General features: G+C 45.4%; 2 protein-coding genes across 7 annotated transcripts in view; one reads left to right on the plus strand and one right to left on the minus strand.

Annotated features, from left to right (window-relative positions):
* Nucleotides 1–11,013, minus strand: part of Zcchc17 (zinc finger CCHC-type containing 17) — a 41,792-nt gene extending 30,779 nt beyond the window's left edge. For 2 of the 6 annotated variants that reach the window (NR_172648.1, NM_001109267.2), the window contains exons 1-3: nucleotides 10,929–11,013; nucleotides 5,038–5,158; nucleotides 241–298 (exon numbers count right to left, since the gene is read on the minus strand). Coding sequence is in view for 1 of the 6 variants with exons in the window: in NM_001109267.2 (NP_001102737.1) it covers nucleotides 241–298; nucleotides 5,038–5,103 (124 nt within the window). In the remaining 5 variants the exon portion in view is untranslated. The remainder of the gene's footprint in view (nucleotides 1–240; nucleotides 299–5,037; nucleotides 5,159–10,928) is intronic. The other 4 variants (NM_001395614.1, NM_001395613.1, XR_015620008.1 and 1 more) reach the window with 3 other exon arrangements.
* A 205-nt stretch (nucleotides 11,014–11,218) lies between these two features.
* Nucleotides 11,219–22,440, plus strand: part of Snrnp40 (small nuclear ribonucleoprotein U5 subunit 40) — a 33,157-nt gene continuing 21,935 nt past the window's right edge. The window contains exons 1-4 of the mRNA NM_001134556.1: nucleotides 11,219–11,401; nucleotides 14,090–14,219; nucleotides 16,627–16,720; nucleotides 19,560–19,725. Coding sequence (NP_001128028.1) covers nucleotides 11,258–11,401; nucleotides 14,090–14,219; nucleotides 16,627–16,720; nucleotides 19,560–19,725 — 534 coding nt within the window. The 5' untranslated portion in view covers nucleotides 11,219–11,257. The remainder of the gene's footprint in view (nucleotides 11,402–14,089; nucleotides 14,220–16,626; nucleotides 16,721–19,559; nucleotides 19,726–22,440) is intronic.

Here is a 22,440-nt window from a genome sequence, read left to right on the forward strand (position 1 = left end):
ACACGCGCACACACGCACACACACACACACACACACACACACACGCACACACACACACGCACGCGCGCACGCACACACACACACACACACACACACACACACAAAACTCTTTATCCCTATCGCTCCACTGAGAACAGAGTAAGATAAACAAGCAACTATCTGAAAAATGTAGGCCCTAGAGCGAGGACGTGGGGCCGTAGAATGAGTGGAAGTGCTGAATTCCCCGTTAAGGGCTCCCACCTTGCTTCCGACAGCCTGGGATTTTGATAAAAGCTCCATAGTCTGTCACCATAGCAACCTATAAAGACAAAATAAAAAATCAATGTTGCACAACTGAGAATCAAGCTTTCCTCTTTATTGTTTTTGACAGAGGATCTCAGGTAATGCAGGCAGGCAGGCCTCCAATTCACTTTATAGAAGGCATGGCCGACCATGAGGTGAAACTGTATTCTTTCCAGAGCCACCATGAAGAAAGGGTTATAACCCTAACATTCAATTCTCCTGAGGTATACAAAGGAATAAGCTATGGGAAAGTAAGGATAAAACAGTTTCAAACAAAACAAACAAACAAAACAACAACAAAACAATACAATTAAGAGATCACAACAAGTCAGAACCAGAAGGGCTTTAAGAAAGCTACTAAAGGGGCTGGAGAGATGGCTCAGGGTTAAGAGCACTTGTTCATACAGAGGACTCAGGTTCAGTTCCCGGCACCCACAGGGCGGCTGGCAGCCATCTGCATTTCCAGTCCCTCTGCAGGCCTGTAAGGGCACTGCATGCCTGTGGTGCATAGCCACACACACAAAGGGAAGCACACATACGCATGACATAAAGATAAGTATTTTTAAAAGGTAAGAAAAGATGCTAGAAAAGACATTAAAACGAGCTGGTCCAGCCAGGCACAGTGTGCATAGCCTGAGGGGATGGGGACAGGGAAAAAGGGTTGGAGGAGCAGGAAGACTGCCGTGAGCTCATGTGTATTGGCAGAGTGGAATTCCGTCTCAAAACAACAAAGACATAAGCTGATTCATCCTCTCAGTTTTTAAATGAAATAACTGAAGGCCAGAGATGCCAAACACTTACCCAAGTCCACAAAGCAATTTGTTCCTTGTGAAAATGGTCCTAGATGGAGAACTATCTCCCATTTTTTAAAGAAAAATTATATTTATTTTATGAATCAGTGTTTGCCTGCATTAGTGCATGCACCCTATGCACGTGCTTGCTGCCTAGAAAGATCAGAAAGGACACTGGATCGCCATGAACTGGAGTTACAGATGGTCACAGGCCACCATGTGTTGTCCTCTGTAAGAGCAGCAAATACTCTTAACCACTGGGCCATCTTTCCAGCCCCAAGTCTTCCCATTTTTAACAAAAATAAAAACAAATGTCTCAGCTAAAGCACTTTGACATTGCTCTGGGATTCTGACAGACAGACAGGTGAGCAGGCTCATACTGGCACTACTAAGGATCACGGTTATCTGAGAAACTCAACAACACCATCTGGAAGTTAGGGCCCAAACCACCTTGCTGTCGTAAATTAAGACAAAATAACTTCTCAATCCTGAGACTCCAGGGCCACATTATCATCTTTAGAGGTAATAACAGACCTTAATTTTGCCTCGCCCAAAGGGAGAGGGTAATGAGCTTCAGAGGAAAAGCGTGCAAGTCTTCAGTGAGGAAAGGTGTTCTTGCCTCCTTCCTGCACCAGGTGTCTCCCCTGTGTCGCCTAGGGTGCCGTCAGAGTTGAAATGAACAGGATGGCACCTGCCACGGATGAGCACACTGTCTTCCTGGGGTCCCAAGAATAATCACTCAAATGACTCAGGAGGGCGGGTGAGGGGAGAAATTCAGCCATTATCTCAACAGAAACTCAGGCCTTGGGTAAAATGACTTTCCTTCTTTAGATAAGAGTCTGTGTTGGTCCTGAAACGTGTTCTCTTCACAATGTAAATGATGAAACCCAGGCTCAGGACTCCTGGTTCAGCGTTGGAGAGTAGCGCATCCAGGCACAGAGCATTCTTTAATTTGACTCCAGTGACATTTCTACCAATACTGGTCGCCCTCTGGCATCTCCTTTGTCTGTGGTGAATCTCAGACAAACCCTAGTTCCCACTGCTGTCCTTGCACCCCCGCCATGTTTAACAGACACTGGCGGCAGATCTCAGAGGATGAGAAGAAAATGGATACTGACTTTGCACCTGCTCAGTCACTAAACACTGCCACCATCCCTGCTAAGGACAACTCACACTACCAGCCGGAGGGACAGTTGTACGCCATCATTTCTATACCAGCTATGTATACCAGGTACCAAGTCAGTGAGAATGAAATAAAAACAACTTATGAAACAGATGCCTACTGGGAGGAGGGGGCACCCACCTGTCATCTCAGCACTAAGGAGGCAAAGGCAAGGGCATCTAATCTCTGAGTTGGAGGCCAGCCTGGTCTACAGAGCTAGCTCTAGAACACTCAGAGAAATCCTGTCTCAAAAAGGAGAAAGAAAGAAAAAAATGCCTAACCTGTTTTTAAAAGAATATGGATTTCTGAGATAAATCATTCCAAGGCATTGGTGAAGTAAAACTGCCACTGTGGCTATCACTGTAGCAGAAGCATCCAGACACCCTGACCTGGCCTCCCTCTCCACTGCCGCTCTCTTAAAACGTTCTCTCGCATGGCTCCTGGTTCCTTCATACATACATTTCAGCGTGACCCTGCAATCAGTCCCAGCTAGATTGGAGAGAACAGACTTGGCAGATTTAGAACATAGCCTGGTCATTCATTAACCACTGGGGGATTACCGAGCTTCTGAGAAGAGCCTTCTCACCTTCTAAAAGGAGTTACTTTTATGAAGAAATTCATAACACTCTGTGTGTGTGTGTGTGTGTGTGTGTGTGTGTGTGTGTGTGTGTGTGTGTGTCTCACGCACTGGGGCACACGTACTCGGTTGCACACGCACGCACACTAGCACACTTCGGAAGTTTTTTTTTTTAATTTTGCTTGTTTTCAAGTATGTTTTTTGATGGGGTCATACTTTGTAGCTCTGGCTGGCCTAAAATTTATTATGTACACCAGGCTGATCTTGCACTCAGAGATTAGGCTGCCTCTACTTCCCAAATGCTCGATAAACACCTGGCTATTGTTTTCAATCTTAATGTAAACTGGTCCTTCATGTAAATATTAGCTGATGAGCTCATTCTGTAGACCAGGCTGAACTCAGACTTACAGATCTACCTGCCTCTGCCTCCCGGGACTGTTCTTTTAATTGGTTTGTTCAAGACAGGCTGTCGCTCTGTAGCCCAGGCTAGCCTACACAAATAAGATCCCCTTGCCTCCACTTGTCAAGTACAGAGAGCAGACTGGGAAGCATCCACTAACCAGCATGCACCAGTGTGTCTGAGAACCGTGCACCATGTGCTGCCGAGAAAGCATCATGACTACGGAGTTCTTCAGCACTCTGGAGCTAGCGGGAAGGGAATCACGAGTTCCAAGCTGGCCTGGACACACAACTAGACTTGTAGACCGTCTTGTCTGTTGTCAACACAGCCCAAGCTCATCCAGGAAGAAGGAACGTCAACTGAGAAGACGCCTTCACCAGAGGCCTGTGGGGGCGTTTTCCTGATTAATGACTTATGTGGAGTGCCCATCCCATTGTGGGCAGAGTCATGCCTGGGCAGGCAGTCCTGAGTTGTAAGAAAAAAGCAGGTTAAACAAGCCCAGGGGAACAAGGCAAAAGCAGTCTTCTTCCCCGGCCTCTACATCAGTTCCTATTTCCAGGCTTCTACCACTGAGCTAAATCCCCAACCCCTGCCCTGACTTCTTACATAGACTGTGATGTGGAAGTAAAGTAAACCCTTTCCTCCCCAAGTTGCTTTTGGTTATGGTGTTTTATCAAAGCAACAGAAATCCTAAGGAAGATAGAGATCAACCTTGATTACCTTGTAGAGACCTTGTCTAGAACACAAAGAAAAAATTAAAGGCTGGATGTGTCAATGACACACACCTTTAATCCCAGCACCCAGGAGACAGAAGTAGGTGGATCTCTTGAGTTTGAGACCAATTTGGTCTAAATAGTGAGTTCTAGGCCAGCCAGGACTACAAAGTGAGACCCTACCTCAATAAATTTTTTTGAAAGGCTGTGAAGTTCTACCTCCCCTCCAACCACCCTTCTTAATGATGATCCATAAAAACATACATTAGGCCAACACTCACGCTCATAATTCCCAACATGTAGAAGGCTGACACTGGAGTACTGCTGTGACTTGAGACCAAGGCTTGACTGCAAAGTAAGTTTGGGACCAGACTAGGCTACAGAGTGAGGCCCGGCCTCAAAATTAAACAGAACCAGGGCTGTCAAGTGGCTTAGCAGGCACAGAGCTTGCCGCCAAGCCCGACAGCCTGAGCGGAACTCCTGATCCTCCACACTGCTAGGATTACAGGCTCACAGCAGCACACCCTGGCTTTTGTGGTGTTGGGAATGGAACCCAAGTGCATGCTGGGTAAGCACTCTACCAACTGAGCCACATTTCTGGGCATAACCTGTTTTGGAATGATAATCTGGGTGCAGTCATGAGCAGATTGGAGAGGGGCTACAATGGAAGCAGGCAACTCCAGTCAGAGCCAAGCAAGAGACGCAGAGTTTGGACTACAGGGCAGCAGAGGCATGGATCACCTCGCAGACTGGAGGTTTAATTAGGACTCATGAAGGAGGGAGAGAGCAAAGACCAACAGTGAGTCGAAGGATGAAATCAAGTACAATGACCACATTTCTAGCTTTGGCACCAAATAGATAACGATTCCATCTGCTAAATTGAAAAAAGACTGGTAAAGGGACCCGCTTTGTGAAAACAAAAAGTTTAAACTCTAAGGCAGAGATGCTCTGAGGTGTAAGTACCCAGAAGTCTGTAGCTCAGAGAAGGTCTGCATGTCCCAGGCCCCAGAGCATTTCCCATCAAAGATAGTTTCAAATGGGATAACCCGGATGCTTTCCTCCCTCGAATGCTTCCATACTCTAAAGGGGAAGTTTCAAATTGTAAAACATACCTCTCCTTGAAAAATAGTATACAGTGCAGGCAAGTTTTCCATGGTCTCAGGCCTTCCTGAATTCATCCTTAATAGTCTACGGCTCCTCCATTTCTCTTCCGCTAAAGCTAATTCAAACGTCCTTTCGGAAAGAAACAACAATTAGAGAGACATCGGTATTAAAGAAGGAGGAGGGGCTGGGGATATGGTTCGGTCACAGAGAGCCTACTGTATAAACGTGGGTTCAGATACATACAAATCCAGGCTCAGTGGCATGGGTCTGTAACCACAGTGGTACGAGGTAGAGACAGATGGATCCCAAGTCAGTGATCTACGGACCAGATAGCCTAGCCAAATTCCTGAGCTCTAGGCTTAGTGGATGGACTTAGTGGATTTGAAAAGGTAAAGAGGTCAGTCCTGGTGATTGCACCTTTAATCACCGCACTCGGAAGGCATAGGAGGCAGACCTCTGGGATTTGGAGGTCAGCCCCATGACAGCCAAAGATACACAGTGAAACCCAGTCTCAAACAAACGACCACAAAAGGCGAGGTGAGGAGTGATCAGGAAGATACTGAACATCCACCTCTGGCCTCCATGCATCCCCACCTGTGCACACACACCCACGCACACACACATGAACACACATATAACACATACAAATGAGGAATAATGAAGAGGGTTGGTTATGGAGTCCAATGGCAGAGTTGTCTAGCACTCAGCATGAAACCCTAAGTTCATCCTCAGAAACACAAAGAAAGAAATGTGCAGACAGGCCATGGATAACCTCCAAAAAGGAGTAACATCAGGCTACACAATGGACTCTCATCCCATCTCAGCATTCTTATTGTGGGACATCTGGGAACCTGGATGTCACTTCTTCTGATCTGTTACTTACCCAGTCACTAGGCTACAGAACTTTCAGTCTACACAGGTTAGTTCATCTGGATGCTGTTGGTGCTTTTCATTTCACTTACATTTATTTGTGTATATGGTATATGGGCATGCCTGTATATTGGTGCACATGGCGGGCACTCCATCTCATTCCCTTGACACAGGATCTCTTCACTGACCTGGATCTAGTCGGGCAGTCAACAAGCCCCAGTGAACCCTGTTTCCTCTGCTACAGCACTGGATTCATACGCACAAGTAGCCATAGCTTTCTGTGTGGACTCTGGGGTTTTGAACTCAGGCCCTCACCCCTGCACAGCAAGTACCCTTACCATCTTCCTCGCCTTGTTTTTTGGGGTTCTTTTGAGACAAGAGTTTTCCTATGTAGCTTAGATTATCTTTGAACTTGCGAGGGTCTTCCTGCATCTGCCTCCTCAGTGCTGGAATGACAGCATGTGCACCATGCTTGGCTTTATTCAGATCAGTTTTGTTCGTTTATGATAAGGGATGTCAAATCTAGAACCCAGTACATGCTGTACAAGACTTGGCGACTGAACTGCATGGCCACCGTCACTGTTTTGAGATGTGGTCTCACTGTATGGCCCAGGCCGGTTCTAGACCCCTGCTGAACTGAGATGAAGCAATCTTCCTGCCTTACCCGCCTAAATCACTACTCCAGTGACATCATCCCTGCGTGGTACTCCTTCTTTTTATCACTACTGCTGTTACTCATTTGTCATGGGATGACTTTGGAAAGAAAGGGCATGTGTGCCTAGATCTCAAAAACATCAGAAAGAAGGGTCTCAGGCCAGCTGAGCCACAATCTAGCCAAGGTTATATAGTAAGACCTTGTCAAAAAAAAAAAAAAAAGTCACACATGTAAGAATGGTAAGAAAACAACATTTACCAAGTATTTACTATGTCCAGGTACTATGCTGTTCAGATACATGTAATACATCTCGAAACATAGCTTCCATTCTATGTACATTACTAATAAACAGCTTCTGGGAATCAGATCACCTAGCAATGAAGCTGGGTGTAGTGACCTCTGCCTGTATTGCCAATGATCCCAGCACTTGGGAAATTAAAACAGGAAATGATCATAAGTTTGAGGCTAGCCTGGGCTACACAGAAAGCCTGAGGCCTATGACTGGGGATATAGGTCAGTAATAGAATGCCTAGCATGCACGAATACTCAGGTGGGGTGAAAAGAAGAGAAAGTTTGAAGACAGCCTGAAATACATAGTCACACACACACACACACACACGTCTTAGCAACAGCAGAATTTGATCCCAGAGTCTAACGCTCTTGGCTAAGCCTGAAAAACATCAAAAACAGAAGTCTTAGCTGGGTAGTGGTGCTGTACCCTTGATCCTAGCACTGGGGAGACAGAGGCAGGCAGATCTGAGTTCAAGGCCAGCCTGGTCTACAGAGCAAGTTCCAGGACAGCCAGAGCTGCCCAAGACAAACCCTATCTTGAACCCCTCCCTCTAAAAAAAAGGAGGCTGAGGCAGGTAGATCTCTGAGTTGGAAACCTGCTTAGTCTACATAGTGAGTTCCTGCCAATCAAAGTTATACAGTAAAAAAGGAAATTTTATTTCTCTCTCTGTGTATGTGTGTGTGTGTGTGTGTTTGTGTGTTCGCACTTGAGCATGTGCAACACTAAAGGTAGAAGAGAGCATCAGAAGATCCCCTGGAACTGGAGTTAAGTTTGGTTGTGACTACCCAATGTGGGTGCTGGGAACTGAACCCTGGTCCTTTGCAAGAGCAACAAGAGGTCTTAATGGCTGAGTGTTTCTCCAGCTTTTCTATGTGCTTTCAATTTTAAATGTATACTTTTGGGGCTGGTGAGAAGGCTCAGTCAGAAAGGCTTGCCTTGTAATTATGAAAACTTGTTTCCATCCCCAGCACCCAAGTATAAAAACTGGGCCCAGATGTGCAGCTTGTAATCCCAGCTGAGGAGGCAGTGACGCCAGCATCCCTGGGGGGGTAGGTAGCCAATAGATAGATCTAGTGGACTCAGGGAGCATCAGGTTTAGTGATACTGTCTCAATAAATAAGGTGGAGGGCAACTGAAAAAGATACTCAGTATCAATCTCTCATCTCCATTCATGTGCATGCATGCACACCTACACACAGGAACATGTACACACTAAAGGAAGTACACAGGACAGAGGCTGATCTGCCCATTCTAGAGAAATGACTGAATGCCCCTCTCCTACTTCCCAGCTAAGCACTTTCACCTCCAGACTTTCCCTCCTTCTGCCCAGCATCCCTTGCCTCACATCACAGAACGGGTGTTATTAATTGGAACTTCGTGAGTCTATTAAGAGGCCTTTACTAGTCGCTACCACATTTAAAAAGTTAATTAGCCAAGTATAGAATCTATAATAGCACTGGGACACTCAAAATGAGGGCAGACATCCTAGTTCCTCTCCACACACATTAGTCATGGAAAGAGCAATACGCTTAAGTGGTTCCTTGCCGAATTAGGCTGTGAGAGAATGAGAAAGACTGGAGAGAGCACTGCTCTTCCAGTGGAGCCAAGTTCTGTTCCCAGCACCCACGTGGTGGCTCACAACAGTATGTAACTCCACTCCCAGGGGATCTGATGCCTTCCTCTGGCCTCCTCTGGCACCAGGCTTATACATGGTGCACATACATACATTCAGGAAAAGCATTTATGCACATAAAATAATGATTCTAAAAAAATCTAAATAAAATTAGGAAGAGCTATATCTTAAGACACCCCCCCCCCCATCAAATCTCTCTCTTGAGACAGATTCTCTGTATGTAGCTCTGGCTGTCCTGACTCTCTATGTAGAACAGACTAGTCTTGAACTCACAGATATCCACCTGCCTTTGCTTCCTGAGTGCTGGGATTAAAGGCATGTACCACTCACTCTACCCTGCCTAAAGCTTTTTTTGTTTGCTCCTCCCACAGAACAGAAGCCTTAACCAGTTTTTAAACTTTTATTTGATGGGAAAGGTCTTCTTGCAGTGCTAAGAACTGAACCCAGAAGTCCCAGCCCCAGCCCCTGGCTTTGTGAGCTAGAATCTCACTACGCAAGGGCTAGAAAGAGATGTCTCATTAGTTGAGAGTACTTGTCATTCTTTGTGGTGGTTTGTATATTCTTGTCCCTGTGAGTGACACTATTAGGAGGTGTGGCCTTGCTGGGATAGGTGTGGCCTTGCTGGAGGAAGTGTGTCACTGTGGGGGTGGGCTTCGACACTGCTATTCAATCTTCTAGAAGATGAAGGTATAGAACTCTCAGCTCCTCCTGCACCAATGGATTAAACCTCTAAGCCTGTAAGGCAGCCCCGACTAAATGTTGTCCTTATAAGAGTTTCCTTGGTCATAGTGTCTGTTCACAGTAATAAAACCCTAGTGAAGACACAATTGCAAAGGACTTGGGGTTAGAGTTTCTAGCACCTCCATGGAAGTTCACATGCTAGCATTAGGCATTCATGAGGAACAAATATATACATGCACTTGGGAGGCAGAAATAGGTAGATCTCTGAGTTCAAGGCCAGCCTGGTCTACATAGTGAGTTCCAGGACAGCCAGAAGTACATATTTAGACCCTGTTTTGGGCGGTGGGGGGAGGGGGATGAAACAAGGTGTCATGCTAGCAGCCTGGTGTGAGTTGAAAGATCCCAATGTTGCCCAGCCTAGCCTTGGTTTTGTAGCAATCCTCCAGTCTCTCGGCCTCCAATGTTGGGACTAAGCACATAATCCTCTCTTAGGCATCATCCAATCCATCATCACCAAATCCTATCCAATTTACTTCCCTGCTATCCCAAGAAACTGTTAAACCTGTCTTCAGTCCCACCTCACCTTGATTCTCACTGACATTGCTGATCAGAACTACTGTTCATGCTCCCAAAATGGTCTATTTGTTCCCAGTAAACCTCCCCTTATCTCTCCAGTTTCATCACACCATTAAGTCTGAGGGATCAAGCCATCTTCTGCACCACATTCTGGAGAAGAGAGAAAACTTTGACTGGCTTCCTATTGATTTTAAAGTAAAAGCTTCAACTTCCTGCAAATCTTCATGACCTCCGGGTTCATCCCATACCATAGTCACTTCAATCACTCTCTCTCAGCACACCCGCTCAGACCCACTGTGTCTCAGTCATCTTCCCAACTGATAGGGCATTGCACATGCTGTTCTGTGCAGAACGTTCTCCCTTTCTCTCGTCCCATAATTAGAACTGTCCCATCAGATAGGAACAGCTCAGCCATCTTTTCTTTTGAAAAGCCTTCAAGCTTCTATTAGTAACTCATAGCATGAGGCATCGCTCGTTCAGGTAGTCTTCCGATCAACTGGTGAGATTTGCTTAACACGTTTCCCACACCCTGAGGTAGGGGACCATGTTTCTTCAGAATGACCTCCAACGCACTGCATCATAAATACCATTTGGACCACTTTCTTTTTTTTTTTTGGGGGGGGGGGTTCTTTTTTTCGGAACTGGGGACCGAATCCAGGGCCTTGCGCTTCCTAGGCAAGCGCTCTACCACTGAGCTAAATCCCCAACCCCATGGACCACTTTCGAGAAGGCCTGGTACGTAAGCACGACTATTTGACTTCTCAATAAAGTTGTGCTTTGGGGAGCCATCTGATACTTTCCTTATCGCTGGCTGTCTCGGGGACATAAATAAGTCCTTAGAAAAGACGGCTAAAGCAGTGACAAAACTAAGTCCGCCGCCTCAGCCAAGCCAGGCACTGAAGCCTGGAGGCCGGGAGTCGGGCCTGGGAAGGCCAGCACAGAGTGGGATCCAGAATCGGCATCCTGCAGAGCAGCTGTCAATGAATAGCGGCCTGAGAGTTCGAGTCCTGCATCCAGAGATCCCAAAGCTCTGCTCCAGCCTACCAAAGGACTTCTCTTTCCGGGGACTCTTTCCGAGGACATCCCCTGCCACACCCCGCTGCCAAAGCTGGTAGCTGAAAATGGTAGGCTCAGGCCTGACTCGTAACTTCCAAATTGTAACAACCACCCGCCTGATTCCCCACACACTCACTCCGCGTCCGCTCCTAACAGGACAGCCGCTTCATCCCTAGGAACACTGAATCTGCTCCGCTCGTTCTCACCCACAATGCACGGCGCGCCTGAGGGGGCGGAGGAGAACGTCAGTTCTGCGACCCAATCCAGAGTGGAGTTCTCGTGACGTCATCAAGAAGAGACCAATCGCAAGAGTGTATTCAGAGGGCGTTGCAGAAGGAAATGTTAGAAATCGATTGGTTGCTCTCTTCCGGAAGTTCTGGAGGAAGAACTCAGTTGAAACCAATTGCGCAACGCCTGCTGCAGGCGGCGCGGTTACTGGCGGCGCCGAGGGTAGTGGTTGCCGCCATGATCGAGCAGCAGAAACGCAAGGGCCCAGAGCTACCCCTGGTTCCCGTCAAGCGGCCGCGACATGAGTTGCTGTTGGGAGCCGCAGGATCCGGCCCCGGAGCCGGGCAACAGCAGGCGACTCCGGGGGCATTGCTGCAGACGGTAAGTGAGGAGGCATCCCCCCTTCGGCCCCCAACCCCTCTTCCTACGGATGGTATCAGCTCTGCAGGAACGGAAAAGCAGTGAGCCTGAAGTTAAAATAGGCCTCTGTAAAGGTGCCTTGTGTTCTGTGTGTGCTCCATACGTGTTTCCCTGTTAGACGCCTGTTTTTAGCCCTTCCGGGGCATTGAATCATTTAAAACTTTGGCCTCAAAGTCAAGACCCAAGCTTCCGCATCCTAAATCTTCAGGGATTTAGCATAAAAGAAACATTCAGGAAAGTTGGCAGAGTGAACGAATGAATGAATGAGAGGAGAAGCAATGCAAATGAATGATAGTGGCTCGCTTTGCTACCTGGTACAGCTTTTTCTTTCTCTGCATTTATAATAGTAATTAACATTAGTTGGTTCTTGGATGTTTTGCGTGTGAAATTTCCGTTAATCTTGATAACAGCCTGGAAGCAGCTGTTATTTTGCAAAATGGGGAAAGCAAGCTTTTTTGAATCAGAACCCATGCTTTTAACTACATGTCTTGTAAAATAGTAATCACACCCGCCACACGTTCAGATGAGGAAATAGGTGTACTCCTGCCCCAACTCTTTAACCAAATCCTTTTGCGGTGGTCTTTAAAATATACAAATAAAGTGAGCAAGGCGTGTGGGACTGTAGTTCCAGCTTTCCAGAAGACCGACAAGAAAATTTTAAGGGAAGGAATTGGAAGCCAACCTGTACAACATAGAAAGACACTCCCACCCCACCCCCCAAAAAAGCTGGATACACACATTTATAATCATCACTTGAGAAACTGGGGCTGGAAGATCCAGGACTTCAAGCATCTAAGCTATTATTATGGCAAAATCCTGTTGAAAGGAAAGAGAACTGTGTAACCTTGATCCTTGCCTTCTAAAAAAAAAAAGGAAATTCTCTGTAATAATTCCCCTCTTTACCTTGTTCATCTACTAGTTTTCTGGCATGTCACTTGGCTCCAGACACACACACACACACACACACACACACACACACATATATGTTCTTACTTTTTCTGTGGTGCATTGGCTGGGATGTTCTTGTAAATGCCCACATGGTCAACTATTGACTCTTTCAAATCTTTGCTCAGATACTAGCTTTTCAGTGGGGCTCTTCTGACAACTGTATTTTAGGTTGAAGTGTCCTGCACTCTGGAACCCATATTGTTTCTTCCCATGGCACACAACAGGGGGTGTTTTACTTGGGTTTGCTTGTCTGCCTTTCTCACACTTTGTACTAGAATGCAAGGTCTATTGTTTTACCAAGTGCTGTCTTCTCCAGCGCCTAGATATGTTAGGTGTGTGTGCGCTGGGGTTGGGGCTCAGAGGCCAGAAAAGAATGTTGGATTCTGGACTGGAGAGATGGCTCAGCGGTTAAGAGAACCCAACTGCTCTTCCAGAGGTCCTGAGTTCAATTCCCAGCAACCACATGGTGGCCCACAACCATCTGTAAAGAGAACCGATACCCTCTTCTGGTGTATCTGAAGACAGCTACAGTGTACTTATATATAATAAATGAATAAGTAAATCTTAAAAAAAAAAAAAAAAAAAAGAATGTTGGATTCTCAGAACCTGGTGTTACAGCTCTTGAAAGTTGCCCATTGAAGATGCTGAGAACTGAATGTGGGTCCTTTAGGAGAGCATCTCTGAGCCATCTCTCTAGCCAACAGGTAACATTTTTGTGACTAAATATACTGGATGAGTATGACCATGGGACATTATCTGCATTTATGGATATTTCGTAATAAAACCCATTACTTGGTGTAGTTAGTACATGATAATAAAAATAAGTAAGTATACTGGGATCTACTAAAGAGACTTCAGGATTATTGGTAATACACTGGTTCTTATTTGACAAGGTTGCCTAGGTTTAGTGTGCAAGACCACACAATCAAATCTACTTTGCTAAGCCTGACACAGTGATACACACTTGTCATACCAGCACTTAGGAGGACTGAAAATTTTTAAGACCAGCCTGGGCTACATATTAAGACCCCCGCTCGGGGTTGGGGATTTAGCTCAGCGGTAGAGCGCTTGCCTAGCGAGCACAAGGCCCTGGGTTCGGTCCCCAGCTCCAAAAAAAAAGAAAAAAGAAAAAAAAAAAGACCCCCCCCACCCCGCTCATGCCCCAAAATCTATTTTGCATAATAAACTGTACCCCACTGGGTTTTTCAAAGGCTAACTGGATGGACTAGAGACAGAAAAATGGAGAACGACCAGAGCTTCATTTCTTTGGGGAAAAAGAAAGGTATGAGCAATGATGTAAGAGAAGGAAGTTCAGGTAGTGATGGGGCTTTGACAGAGTGCCCTGGACCCAGTGGAATAAGGGGTAGGGGGGCTGCCTCACTCAAAATAGTGTGAGTGATGAAAGACAGACTCTGGGGAGGCAATACTTAACAGACACAAAATAAGGTGAGTGCTTCTATAGAAGACATCTTTCTCTGTTAAGACCCTGAGGCATAAAGGAGTTCAATGTGACCAAGCAGTCAAAAGTTGGCTGTGGAACAAAAACAGCCTTAGGAAGGAGAGAGCACATAGGGCATACGCTGGACTGTCCACGGGATTATCCAGAGGCAGGAGGAGTTCTGTGAGCAGAGGTGCTGTGCCCTGAGCAGATGAGATGCACTGCCCCCAGCGTTCCATTCCTCACACTTGTCTTTGGTTTAGGGACCGCCAAGGTGTTCGTCCCTTCAAGCCCCCATCATGCTGCTCTCAGGACACGAAGGGGAAGTGTATTGCTGCAAGTTTCACCCCAATGGATCTACCCTGGCTTCTGCAGGATTTGACCGACTCATACGTAAGGCACAGTGTTTGAACTGGAGTTACTAACTGCTCTCTGCTAATATGATCTCTTTCATTTTGAGTGCCATCCATAGGAGGCATCAGACATCAGTCTAATTTGGCATCTGTCTAATTTGGGAGGTTAAGCCAGCTACAGTTAGCTAAAGCTGCGTGGTAAAATGCTGAGCACACGTTCTGGTACAACCTCGGGTGCATGTGGTAAATAAGAAGAAGGAACCGTTGTGCTAATTGGAAAGTGGGTTGCTTTGGTTGGAGTTAAATAATCTTCTTGGCTCTCTTTCTCCTCTCCCCATCTCCTTCCCCCTCCCCTCTTCCATTCTCCTACTGTCCTACTGGCTCATGTCGCCAGACTGACCTTAAACTGGCTATGTAGTGAGAATGACTTTGGAATGTCTAATCCTCCTGCCACTGCCTCCCAAGTGTTAGAATTACAGGCTCGTGCTACCAAGAGCAGCTGAATTTTTTCTTCCCCTGGAGACAACTCTTGAACTGATTTAGTAAGAGCATCAGTTTGGCTTTAATGGTTACTGAGCATTAAGAAGAAAGAGAGAACTGTTCTACTTGTAAAAACATGGGGCCTTAATCCATACCTAGGACCCTCATATATGAGGGAGAAAGATCAGAATCTTCAGGAGGAACTAACTTAAATCATTTGCTACCTGATTCTCAACCCTCATTAAGAATACCCATACTTTAAAAAATAAGTACAGGGGTTGGGGATTTAGCTCAGTGGTAGAGCGCTTACCTAGGAAGCACAAGGCCCTGGGTTCGGTCCCCAGCTCCGAAAAAAAAGAACCAAAAAAAAAAAAAAAAAATAAGTACAGTTTGAATGGGTGGCTCAGCAGTTGCTAGCTGGACGTGCTAACACCTTTAATCTCAGGATTCTGGAGGCAAAGGTTGGTTGGTCTCTGAGTTCAAGGCCAGTCTGATCTAGAGAGGGAGTTCCAGAACAGCCGGGGCTATACAGAAAAACCCCTGTCTCAAAAAAAAAAAAAAAAAAAAAACAGAAAAAAACAAAAGCAAACAATGGGCTGGAGAGATGGCTCAGCGGTTATGAGCTCTGGCTGCTGACCTGAGTTCAATTCCCAGCACCCACATGGCAGCTCACAACCATCTGTAACTCCTCCAGGGGATCCGACTCCCTCACACAGGCTTATGTGTAGTCAAATCACCAGTGTACATAAAATAAAAGAACAACAACAAAAAAGACCACTTGCTGCTCTTCCAAAGGACCTGAGTTCAGTTCCCAGCACCTGACATCACAACTATCTATAATACAGTTCCAGGGAATCCAATGCTCTCCTCTGACCTGAGGGTATGTGAGAGTGTGAAAACACACACACACACACACACATATACACACACACACACAGCTTTAAAGAATCAATAGAACTAAAGAGAAGGTGGTTCATAGGTACTATAGCTTAATGTTCCTCTGTTCAGACTCTAGATTCAAAGCATATAAGTAAAGGTACCAACTTTTTTTTTCATGTATAGGAGTACACTGTAGATGTCCTCAGACACACCAGAAGAGGGCATCAGATCCCATTACAGATGGTTGTGAGCCACCATGTGGTTGCTGGGAACTGAACTCAGGACCTCTGGAAGAGCAGTCAGTGCTCTTAACCACTGAGCCATCTCTCCAGCCCAAGGTACCAGCTTTTTAAAAATGAAAGCTGAGGGTCTGGAATGATGCCTCAGCAGGTGAGTGCAGATACTGCTCTTGTAGAGGGCCCAGGTTCAGTTCCCATTAGCTACATGGTGGCTCACGTCCATCTGTAATCCCGGTTCCAGGGAATCAACTCCCTCTTTTGGCCTTCATAGTTACCAGGCATGAATGTGCTATACATATACATATATTCATGTATATATGTGTGCGTGTGTGTATATGTATGTATATATGTGTGTGTATATACATATATATCTGTATATACATACATACTCGCAAGCAAGATACTCAAAATAAGAATAAATCTTGTCTCATAAAGCTGAGAGAAAACAGCACAGTCAGTTAGGACCTGAGTTCAATTTTGAGAACTCATATAAAGCCGGGTAAGGTGGCATGTGCTTGTGTCTCGGCTCTGGGGAGGTGGACAGGCAGAACTCTGGGGCCCGTCAGCTGGCCAGCCTAGTCTACTTGGTGAGTTCCTGACCTCGAGAGATCTATCTCAAAAAAGAAGGTGGATGGTGCCCAACGAACACCACCAAAAGTTGTCCTCTGACTTCTGTTCAAGTGCACTCATTTCCTTTCACACCTTCATGCAAGCACACACACACAGGTGTAGTGTCAGGAAAGCCGATCTGAATGTTGTTCCATGGGTGTGTAATTTCAAAAAGACTTTCTGGTCATTTTCCAAGTGACAGTTCTGTGGCTGACAGTGGCTTTTCGTGTCTCCCAACAGTACTGTGGAGCGTCTATGGAGACTGTGACAACTATGCTACGTTGAAGGGACACAGCGGAGCAGTAATGGAGCTGCACTACAACACAGACGGCAGGTGAGGGGGAGGGCTGCACGTGAGTGACAGCTGCTGCCCACATTAATGCTCAGCAAACTTTACCCATGGGTCAGCCCTGAGTTCTGTCTCTTCAGAGACGTTAGCAGGTATGTGTTAGCGGGGACATAGTGTTATAATCCTGTAATGTCAGACTGAGAAAGCTGCAGCAGGAGAATCACAGTTTTAAGGCCCATGTGAGCAATGTAATGTACAATTCAGAGCACATCATCATTTTCTCCTAGTCTGCCAGAACTCAGCTAGTTTGTTATACGAGACATAAAGCAATGTGATTTAAAACTAGCTCTTTATGCTCTTATTGCCTGGTATAGTGGCACATGTCAGCTCTCAGGAGACAAAGGCAGGTAGATCTCTGAGTTCAAGACCAGCTTGGCCTCCATAGTTTCAGGGCAGCCAGAGCTACATTTTTATCTATTGTGTATGTGCATGATGTTTCTCTGAAAGAGTGTGTATAGAGGTCAGACAGATTTGTGGAGCTTGTTTTGTTTACCTTTATGTGGGTTCTAGGAGTCAAACTGACAAATGCCTACATCTGTTAAAAGATTCAGAGGGCTGAAATTAGCTATTTTTATCATGAAAATAATAACCTATGTTTTTAAAAAGCAAAAATTAGGGGTTGGGAATTTAGCTCAGTAGTAGAGCGCTTGCTGCAAGCGCAAGGCCCTGGGTTTGGTCCCCAGCTCCGAAAAAAAAAAAAAAGAAAAAATTAAAATTAACAAATAGATAAGGAAATTCTCCACATTTTACCTGTTTATATTATACATTTTTCTGAAGTCCTTTTCTACCAAAACTGTTGAGTTTTAACATACTCATTAGGGATGTGGGGGGGAGGGCACATGGTATAGAACAGCCGTGGAGATTAGTAGCCAATTTGGGGCGTTGGTTCTTATTTTCTACAATATGGGGCACAGAGATGAGGCTTGGAAATGGATACCTTGATCTCTGAGCCATCTGAGCCCGGCAACAATCTCTTTACCCATCTAGTTCTCAAGGCAGCTTGCCATCATGCCAGACATACATATACCAATTCCATGGTGGCCCAGTGTGTCCAGCCACCACACACTCTCTTGAACTCAATTAAATCACCACATGAAAGAACACACAACACAGTAACCTCTGATCCAATTGATAAGATATAATTTGCTCATCTAGATAGACATACAGAGCTCTGTACACATCCATCCCTTAAAAGTAATCATAACAACCTGTAAATGTACAGAGAGGAACCTTAACATCCGCCTCCATGTTCTCTCGGCTGCTCTCTTCTCTCCCTCCAGTCTCCTCCTCCTCTAAAACTTTTCTCCCACCCATCCTTCCTTCTCGTCCAATGACAGGCCTCGTTCTAACTTGTAGCTGCCTTCATCTGCATAATGACATCATCCTACACATAATCTTTCTTTTCTTTCTTTTTAATTTTTATTTTCACTTGTTCATAGCTCTATATTCTAAGATAGACGTTATGCTAATAGCATATAGATGGCATTTTGGAGGTAGAGTGTGTCTGCACTCATACGTGCATTTAAGGACAAAGGAACATCAGCTCTCCTGTTTTATTTCTGTACATTAGTCTCCTGAGACAAGTTTTCTCACTGAGTCTAGAGCGAAGTTGGTGGGCAGCAAGTCCCAGCGATCCTCTCCTGCCTCTGCCCGGTCAGAGCTAGGTTTACAGGTATGCATGGCCATGCCCAGTGTTTCATGTGGAGACTTGAATGAACTCTGGTTCTCATCCCAGCTAAACCATCTCCACAGCCCTTGTGTTTCCCTCTGAATCATTTACTCGGGCCGACCTCGGATTTGCAATCCTCCTGCCTCAGCTCCTGAGTAACTGGGACTGCAAGTATATGGCACTGCACCTGGCCTGTTTCTCATTTCTGATCTCAACCTTCACAGTGCTACATTATTATACTGTAAATTAAGAGTGCATTATAAGGGACTGAGAGGCAGTTCAGAGGTTAAGAGCACTTGCTGCTCTTGCAGAAGACCTAGATTCAGTTCCCAGCGCTCACATTCTTGATAACAACCCTCAGTAACTTAAGTTTCAGAGCATCCGAAGCCCTCTTCAGGCCTATAGACACTGCACACACATGGCACACACTTACAGGCAACATACCTGTTGTCATAAAATAGAAATAATGTTTTTTTCTTCAGCACTATAATGAGTATTGCTGCATGTACTCCATGCCCAGCTCTTGGGTGTTGATGGGACAGGAGCATCTTGAGTTCAAGATCTGCCTGGACCACATAGAGCATTGTGAGATCAACTTTAACTTAGAAACATTCTCAGAAACAGAACAAAGGATTGGAATTACTCACCTATTAAATGTAGGATTACCACAGTCAGCCTCCTCCTGACCACAGCAGGCGGTGCTTAAATACTTCATGTAAGAGGACATTGTATCCATGTGTATCACAGAGAAGGAAAAGATCAGCTGATGAAACCACGGTCTTGTTTGTGAGGTCAACCTGATGCAGAATCTAGACGGTGATAGGATGCCAAAGGCAGGGCGAGGCACCCTGTGTTCATGTGTTCACAGCGCAGCAGGCACTTGGACACCTTCTGGAGAGAAAGGGGGAGGACTTTTTGAGAATTATTTTATGCACTTAGGTGTTTGCCCTACATGTATTTCTGTATACCACATGCATGCAGTACTTGTGGAGACCAAAAGAGAGCATCAGTTCCCTGGAACTAGAGTTACTGGGTCATTATGTGGGTTCTGGGAAACAAACTCAGGTCCTCTGGAATTGCAGCCAGCGCTCTTGACCACTGAGTCATGGTCATCCCTCCAGTCCCTGTTTGTCTTATTTTGTGTTCTCTTTCTAGCATGCTCTTCTCAGCATCAACAGATAAAACTGTGGCAGTGTGGGATAGTGAAACAGGAGAGAGAGTTAAAAGGCTAAAAGGGCATACTTCCTTTGTGAACTCCTGTTATCCAGCCAGGCGGGGGCCCCAGCTTGTCTGCACAGGCAGCGACGATGGCACAGTTAAGGTAGGTGTTATCTCTCTGTGTCGCTGTTTAAGACAGTCTCTATCCTACCTTCCTGCCAGTGTTCCAAAGGACACTCAAAAATTTCCTAATTAAAATAATACTCTATAGAATTCTATAGAATATATTGCTATGGAATCAGTGGGCTGCGTGGATTTGACTCATGGCTCAGCTGTGAACTGTGTGACTAGTTTGTTGGGATTTTTGTTTGTTTTGGGGTTTTGTTATTACTTGTTTGTGGTTTCTTTTAGAGACAGGGTTTGTCTGTGTATTCTGTGTACGTAGAGAGACTGTCCTGGAGCTCGCTCTGTAGACCAGGCTGGCCTCGTGCATCACCACTGCCTTGTGGACTTGTGCCTTGTCAACCCTTTGAACTCTAATAGTAATAGATGTGTCTTACAAGGTTGTTGTGAAATTACAGATGTCTAAAAAAGGTCAGCAAATGATCTCAGTCACCTAGGCTGGGAACTGCAGATCATTTAGTGGGATGATTCCCAAACTGTGTGTTAGGATCACCTGAAGAGCCTATTGAAAATACCCAGAGTAGAGCTGGTGTGCTGGCCAACCTCAGCTGGGAAGTGAGAGTCTCAAAAGACAAATGATAACACTAACTCACCCAGCCTGGTGGTTAAAGTCAGAAGGGTCATCCTGAGATACCCAACCAGACTGTCTCAAGAAAAAGAACTAAATAAGGAAGTAGCATGTAAGTAAAAACTAATCAGAACCTGATTCAGTGAGTCTCGAATGGTCATGGAAATCTTTAAAATGCTACTCCACTGAGAATTTAGAACCCACTGGTCCTCTCTAGCATGCTCACTTTACCAACAGAGAAAGTGAAGCCTAGAAATAGGAAGGGGGAAAGCATGGTGCTTCATAATACCAACTGCATCATGGGTTTGTTTCACTGCGACACTTTCATACATGTAGCTCCTGATACCGTGTTCACACCTACATACATGCATGCACACACGCTACTACTTCATACATATATATCCTGATACCATGTTTCTCTCTCTCTCTCTCTCTCTCTCTCTCTCTCTCTCTCTCTCTCTCTCTCCTGGTCCCCCTTCTCTGGCTGCCACATCCTGGCTTCTTACTTTTTAATTTTTTTTTAAGAGACATTTGTTTTATGTGTATGGATACTCTGTCTGCGTGTCTCTGTGTGTATAGCATACATACCTAGTCCTTCCTAAGAACAGTAAATATGGGGCTTGAGAGATGGCTTACCAGTCAGGAGCGCTTGATGTTCTTGCCCAGGACCTAGATTTGATTCCGACGTGGTGCCTCACAGCCCTCTGTGACTCCAGTTCTAGGAGATCAAGTGCCTTCTTCTGACCTCTGCTGGCACTTGAGACTGAATCTCAATAAGTTGTCCAGTTCAGCCCTAATCACCTGTAGCCCAGGCTAGTCCTGAACTACAGCATTTTAAGTAGTTGAGACCATGGGCCTTTCTTAGTTTAGAGTTTCTGTTGCTGAGATGAGACAGGCATGACCAAAAGCAGCCCTTTGTCCTCGTGTTTCTGCGTATAAGTTTCTGTGTGTGTGTCTATGTGTGCCATGTCCATGCCTTATATCCACAGAGATCAGAAGGCATTGGATCCCCTGCAACTGGATTACAGATGGTTGTGAACCACCTTGTGGTGCAGGGGCTCGAACCCAGGTCCTCTTCAATAGCAAAAAGTGCTCTTAACTGCTGAGCCATCTTCTCAGCCCCATCAAAGTAATATTTTGTAATATGGATAACATGTAATATCACTTAAAGATGAGTACTTTTTGCATAGTTCTTTATTTTGAATTTATTTGAAGGCATCAATCAAACTTTTTTTATGGGACTGCGTTCTTGTGATAGGGTCTACTATATTGTAAGGAGGTCAGCTCAGCCTAGATGAGAGGAGGATCCTTAAGGACAACCAAAGTGGGAAGGCACCAAGGGAGGCAAAGAGTTGAAGAGAAAGTGGGAAATTGGCTACATACACAAAGCCAGATCAAATGTGTAAAACTATTTAGAATCGCAGGAAGATAACTCACTCTCAAAAAGTAGGAGAGAAAATCAAACAAGTCTTGTGGTACTGTGCTCAGATATAATCAGTATGAACTCCCATTTTCTTTTCAGAAGTTGATAACATAAATTGAGAAATTCTTATTTGAAAATAAACATTCTTAGATAAGAGGCAATACTCACTCCAGAGGGATCAGAATGTGAACTCTCAGTATTTTGGGGAGTGAATCCAATATATATACGGCTGGGGAAATGGTGCAGGTGGTGTGGATCTTGCTTGCCACACAAAAAGCCCTGGGTTTGATCCCCAGCACCACGTGCATTAGGCATGGTGCACACTGTAACCCCAGCACAGGAGCAATGGACACATGAAGATCCAGATTTTAAAGTCACCATCAGCTACTTGGCAACTTGAGGCCAGCCTGGGATGCACTGGACATTTTTTGAGAAAACAAAAAGGATGTAAATCTGTGTGTGCAGGCATCTATGTTCTGAGGTAAACACATACTGCCCAGCTTTAGAAGAAGCCTTAGGAGCAACAAGACTAACTTGATCTCCTGACTATCACCCCGGGCCTCAAGCATTTGAGAATGTGCTCTGCTCTGAACCACTGAGTCTCAGCGTCATGGCTTGGTCTTTTTTGTTTAGTTTTTGTTTTTGTTTTGCAAGACAGGGTTTCTCTATATTGCTCTGGCTAATCTAGAACTTGTTCTGTAGAC

Source organism: Rattus norvegicus, chromosome 5, assembly GCF_021556685.1.
Source record: "Rattus norvegicus strain SHRSP/BbbUtx chromosome 5, alternate assembly SHRSP_T2T, whole genome shotgun sequence".
Lineage (NCBI taxonomy): Eukaryota > Metazoa > Chordata > Mammalia > Rodentia > Muridae > Rattus > Rattus norvegicus.